Consider the following 6,233-nt stretch of genomic DNA (forward strand, 5'->3'; position numbering starts at 1 on the left):
TGTGTGTGTGTGTGTGTGTGTGTGTGTGTGTGTGTGTGTGTGTGTGTATGAAGAAGTTAGTGGACTCTTTATTGTTTCTGGGGTGTGGAGCTCAGGAGTTCTTGGAGGGGCGGGTCAGTTTCCTCCTCACCACCACAGGCTTCTGGCTTCGCAGGATGGCACTGGCCCTGCGGATGGCCACCATTCGCAGATCGGGGTGGTACTTGTTCTTTTGGATCATGTACCTGATGCTGCTGAGGATGGCCCGAGCATTCTTGTTCATGGCGGTTCTCACAGAAGAAGTGGCAGGCTTTGCTGACTGGATCTGTTTCATGACCACCACAAACCCTTTGCCATCGGCTGTGGCCTCCCCTCCCACAGTCTTGCAGTGAATCAGCCTGTTGTAGCAGAAGGAGTTGCAGGCCTTCAGATTATTGGTCTTGGTGCTGTACGTCTGCTTCTTCCTCTTGATCATGAAACTGGAGCAGTTCCGAACCACCATCCATTGCATATGGGCGGATATAGTGGCTCCTCACTCTATGGCTGTAGGAAACGAAAAGAGCACTACTGTTTTAAAAAAAATAATTTTTTTATTAATTAATTCCATTTTTCTCGGTCATAGGGCCTTCTCTCTTCTCCTCCCAGTTCCACCCTCCCTCCTGCATCCCCTCTCTCCTATTCCTAGAATGGGAAAGCCCCACCTATCCAGACACCACAGCTCATTTATTCATGTGAGGACTGAGTTTGACTTCCTCCCCTGTGGCCTGGTAGGGAAGTCCCATCATGGGGAAGTGATCAAAAGTGATTAAAAAGTCAATATGTTAGTGTACTAAAAGAGGGATTTTGATAGAGATATATAGATACTTTCTAGGAAACATAGTCCATGTCAGAGATATCCCCCACTCCCCTAATGAGTGTTCCCACATGAAGCCTAAGATGCCCATCGGACTTACCTTCCTGGGGTCTGTGCATTGTAATATGTCTATCCTCTACCCTATGACTAAAATTCACTTATAAGTGAATATGTACCATGTATGTCTTTCTGCTTCTGGGTTACCTCACTCAGGATGATCTTTTCTAGTTCCATCCATTTGCCTGCAAATTTCATGATATCCTTGTTTTTAATGGCTGAGTAGTATGCCATTGTGTAAATAAACCTCAGTTTCTTTATCCATTCTTCAGTTGAGGAATATCTAGTTTGTTTCCAGTTTCTGGCTATTAGAAATAAAGCTGCTATGAACATGGTTGAGCAAATGTCCTTGTTTAGTATGGTGGAGCCTCTTTCAGGTGTAGGCCCAAGAGTGGTATAGCAGAATCTTGAGGTATGGCTATTCTCAGGAGCTATACTTAACGATGTAAGGAGTGGTGATGCCACTGGGATTGCATAGGAATCGTACTTGGTTTTTAGAAAGGCCAAGAGGGGATAAAATACCATTCTGTCTGAAATCCATTTTAAATTGCTCAAGTCAGAAACAGGTTAAGCAAATATTACAAAATATGAATGAGAATTCAATCTAGATGTGAAAGTGACTCTTTGCTACACTCTTTTGTCTGTTTTTATTCGTTTAAAAATCTTCATAATACAAACTAGACCAATAAAAAAGAAATAGAAAGTACTTAAAGCATTGTTTCTCAACCTGTGGGTGATGACCCTTTTGGAGGTTGAATGACCTTTTCACAAGGTCGACAGGGGTCACCTAAGACCATCGGGAAACACATATGTTTCCATTATGATTCATAACAGCAGCAAAATTACAGTTATGAAGGAGCAACAAAAATAATTTTATGGTTGGGGGGTCACCACAGTATGAGGAACTGTATTAAAGGGTCGCAGCATTAGAAAGGTTGAGAACCACTAGTTTAAAGGAAGAGAAAGAGAGCAGAGAATGCTCTGGTTTATAAATCTCCTAAGTCTGGTCCTGATGACTTATCCCCTATGTAAGCCCAATTTGCCTCTCTCAAATGAACAAAGCATTTCAACCGAACTCATTCCTCTGTAGTCCCACAAAAGCTGTGCTCATTACAACTGTGTTAGAAGTTGGTGCAGTAGCTAGCAATTCTAAACACTAAGTGCTGCCACCAAATAAGATTTGAGTCAGCTCTTAGTCGTAGTAGTTCTGCCAGGGAACTACCTGTTCTTTTCAAATGATGCCCACCTCACCATTACAGTTTGAAGATACTAGGAGGCAGAAGTGTTCGAACCAAAAATAATAAAGCCGGAGGAGAAAATGTTTATGTGAAAACCTTTGAGGCAGGGAACCATCAGGGGCAATCATGTCTGAAATGCGTAAAACCTGATGTGTTTTTCTTTTCTTCCAGACTAGACTACGTAAAGAAGGATAAAACCCAAATAGTAGCATTGTACTCGGTCAGGAGACAGAGTACAGGCTGTCCTGAGTTCTCAAGGTCTAAGCTGCTTCTGCAAGTGGGTAAGCACTCGGCAAAATATGTTAATACCATTCATTTGAGCAAATTCCCACTGAGCGCCGCACTGTATTTGTGCAAAATAAATGTTTGCTGAGTTTCCCTCACAGGTCAGGCACTTTGTTTAAATTAATTTTTAAAGTTAGCACACAAAATGGTGAGTTTCATTCTGCTATTTTCGTGCATGCATGTGACTGCTGTTTGTTCTTACTCATACTCCACCCCCTCATGTCTCCTCAACCTTCCTTCCCCCAGCCTGTCTCCCCCACTTCTCCTCCCCTACCCTGTCTCCTACAAGTCATCCCTTCCCCTATCCTGCTGCTCGCTCTCCTTCCTTCCTCCACACTGCATTGTTCTTCCTTCCCTCTTCATGCTACATGCATTCTATCCATTACTTTGCACTTCCTTGTTCCCTCGTTCCTTAAGATGTCTGCTCTGCTTCTGTATCCCCCTTTCTACTTTTATAGCAATACGGAGTGTTTCATGTTCGGTGTTACTGGTGATCCAAACAGAAACCCAGTTCCCTTAGAGTTGACATTCAACCTGGGAGAGAGAGTCTATAAAACATGCAAATAATAAAATGGAAGCATGTCAACTGTGCTGACCTCCTAATTGAAAAAAAATAAAGAAAGGAGACTTAAAAGGAGGAGAGTGCTTCAGAAATGGCCACTGCAAACCTCTCTAGGAAGACAGTATTTTAGTGTACTAAGAGAGGGAGATTGGTAGAGATGTGTGGATACTTTCTAAAGGTACTGCTTACTGTGTAGTCTCTCTCTCTCCCTCTCTCCATCTCTCTCTCTCTCTCTGTAGAGGGAGGTAGGTTAACAGGAGGGAGGGAGAAAGAAAGGGAGAGAGAACTATTCAACTGTTTCTGGGGACAAAACCCAGTGTTGAACATGTTAGGCAGGCATGCTACCATAAAGTTGTTGTTGTTGTTGTTTTTCCTACAGTTGGAAAAAAAAGTGAGTCTATGTCTTAATGTGACATAAGTGACAAAAGTGAGTCTATGTCTTAATGCGTAGGAAATGAACTCGTGTTATTGTTGAACTGGGCACAGCCATGTCAGAGACCCTCTGCCTCAGATGCATGGAAATGGCAAACCCTTCTTCCCAGGGTCTCTGTTTTTAGTGCAAATGTTGACAGTATGTACAGAAAACATCTACCTTAACTCTCCCCCACCCCCCAGAGAATTGCAAGGAACAGCCTAAAAACTGCTTCTTTACTACAGGACTGTTCCTCCCCAAATTATCTAAACCCACCTTCTCAGTCAGCTCTAAGAAGCCCCTCCTCCTTGTTTACTAGCAGTTAACAACCTGCCTCCTTGCTCAGCTGTGTGTAATAGCCCTTCCTCCCTGCTCAACTGTATATAACACGTGTGCTGCAGCTTCTCCGTAGAGAGCCCAGTCCACCTGGTCAATGTTTTTCTGTGTCTGTGTGTCCGTGTGTTTGTCATTTCTTCATTCTCTTGATAGCCCCTTCAGGTCAGTCCTGAGCCGGCGTGTAATGGGAGGGTCATTGCTGCAATGTCATTATGGTGTGCTGCTGTTCTTTGTCTCTGTATTATCAATGAGGGGACAAGTTCATCGACAGAAATTTGATCACCAAACTTGACAGAGCTTTCTTTTCGCGCCTGTAATTGCTTAATAATCTAGAGTAGGAGCATATTCCACAAAGGAGTAGACATAGCAGGCTTAGCAGGGAAATGAGCTAGGTGCACTTAAGAAGTCATTGGAAGGCAAGTCTGGCCTTCCTAGGTCAGTAGAGGGAGAAGCAGAGCCATATGTGATGCTATTATTTAAGAACCAGGCTGACTGCTCTACAGAGGACAAAAAGACCATAAAGGGAAAAACTGAGGTACAAAAACTGCTCTGGATGTCACAGTCAGAGGGTAGCAAGAGTTCTGAGTGACTGAGCTAGGTTACAGTAGTGTTAGGGTGGGACACTGTGGGCTTAGGGCTTATTCTTAAAGGAAGAGACGCTGGAATTTTTGGCTGCACTGCACATAGGAGGTGAGGGTAGAAAAAGAATCAAGCAGAAGCCCTGGAATCCATCTAGGCACAGGCCTTGTGCACATGGCTTTTGCTGAGCTCAGGAAGCTTTGGGAAGAGATTGCTTCTGAGGATGGGAGTGAGGTGAGGAGGGAAGAGTTAATAGTTCTCTTTCAGCTTTGCAAATTTAAATCTTCGGTTAGATGGAGTGGTGTTTGAGATTACAAAGAATTTACTTGATTTGTTGTAGCAAAGGCAAGAGAAACATTTTAAAAAGTTTAACTGATATGTAAAATTTTTACATGTTAATTGCTTAAACTGGGTTAAAACTATCTCTACAAACATTTTATCATTCCATCATGATAAAACACCAAAATTCCTTCTACTGTTTTAAATTTTTACTTTAAAAATTTTTTCATACATGAATTCTTCATTTCCGTCATTTCTACTCATCCTTCTGCTTCCAACTTTTCCTGTGTGTTCCCCACTCCCTCTCAAAATCATGATCCATTTGTTATTATTTTACACACACACACACACACACACACACACACTCATGTAGGCATGGTGCTTACTGGATCTATTCAGTGTTGTTCATGTGTAAATGTGTTTACGGCTGGCCACTTGGGATTGGATAACCTAACAAGGAGCTCCTCCCTGGAGAAGACTGATCCTCCCTCTTTCAGCAGCCATTGGATGCTTGTAGCTCTTCCTTTAGTTGGAAGACCTTGTGATATTTTCCTCATCCATATTGGCATGTCAACTGGTCCTGTCATTAGTCATTTCTTATGTAGGCAACCACATTAATAATATTTCATGAATGTAGCTTCCTTGTCATGTCTAGAAGACAGTACCTAGAAGCAGGTATTCTGTCAACTGCTTCTTGCAGTCTGTCTTGAGTCTTAGGTGTCGGGGTTGGTCTGTAGATGTGTCATTCGGTGCCATGAAGTCAAGATGGAAAAATGGGATGGCAAAGGAGAATAAGGGTAATAGAGAGAGAGGGTGAAAGAGAGACATGTAAGACTAAGGATGTTTTAAAAAGCAACAGGGACTCATTATTTTATAAATTTTCTTTAAAATGCACATGTATAACATGTATGTGTGAATATTTATTAGCAATATATATATTCTTAATATAATATATTATATATACTACATATAATATATAAACAACATATAGTGTTAATAGAATATATTAATCATAATATATTATAATTTATTAAATATATTATAGACTATTATCTGATACATAAATTATACTTATAATAATATAATATATTAATTATAATGATATATCAGTATTACAAATAATCTATTATTTAACTTTCCATTGACTCTCTTTGAACTTTATATCATGCACTCCAACCCCACTCATCTCCTTGTCCCCTCTTACAGGTCCACCACCCTTATAACCACTGTCTCTAAACAAAACAAAAGAAAATTTGATTGTGGAAGTTGTAGTGTGTCACATGTGTCCGACAGTATACACTTTTGTCAAAATCTCTTTGCTTGCAAATGTTCATTGCAATGACTCATTGGCCTGGCTTCGGTTACACTATCAATACTGGATCCTTACTGGGACTCCTCTTTGATATCCTGTTGTTGTCATGTCATAGAGATACTGAAGCTTTGGATCTGTAGGGCCAGCTCCTTCATGCACCCCAGCAATTCATCGATGAGGTAGACATTGGGATGGGCCAACTCAAAGCCCTGAATCTCAGCCTGGGTGGTAGCTGAATTGGTCAGCCTCCAGCTCTTCAGCACCCGTGCCACCATGGCCAGCACTTCCATGCTCAGGCACTCAAGACAGGCTTATTTACAACCCCCACAGTAGAGCAGTCA

The 6,233-nt window shown here is 41.7% G+C and overlaps 1 protein-coding gene across 1 annotated transcript; it reads right to left on the reverse strand.

Annotated features, from left to right (window-relative positions):
- Positions 1–91: 91 nt before the first annotated feature.
- LOC129689813 (60S ribosomal protein L28-like) lies at positions 92–951 on the reverse strand. The gene is made up of 2 exons (XM_055625217.1): positions 933–951; positions 92–507 (listed from the first exon to the last, which is right to left on the reverse strand). Exons 1-2 carry the CDS (start codon positions 949–951, stop codon positions 92–94), a joined length of 435 nt encoding a protein of 144 aa, XP_055481192.1.
- Between the last annotated feature and the right edge of the window lie 5,282 nt (positions 952–6,233).

This window comes from Psammomys obesus, unplaced genomic scaffold (genome assembly GCF_907164565.1).
Source record: "Psammomys obesus unplaced genomic scaffold, mPsaObe1.curated_primary_1811, whole genome shotgun sequence".
Taxonomy (NCBI): domain Eukaryota; kingdom Metazoa; phylum Chordata; class Mammalia; order Rodentia; family Muridae; genus Psammomys; species Psammomys obesus.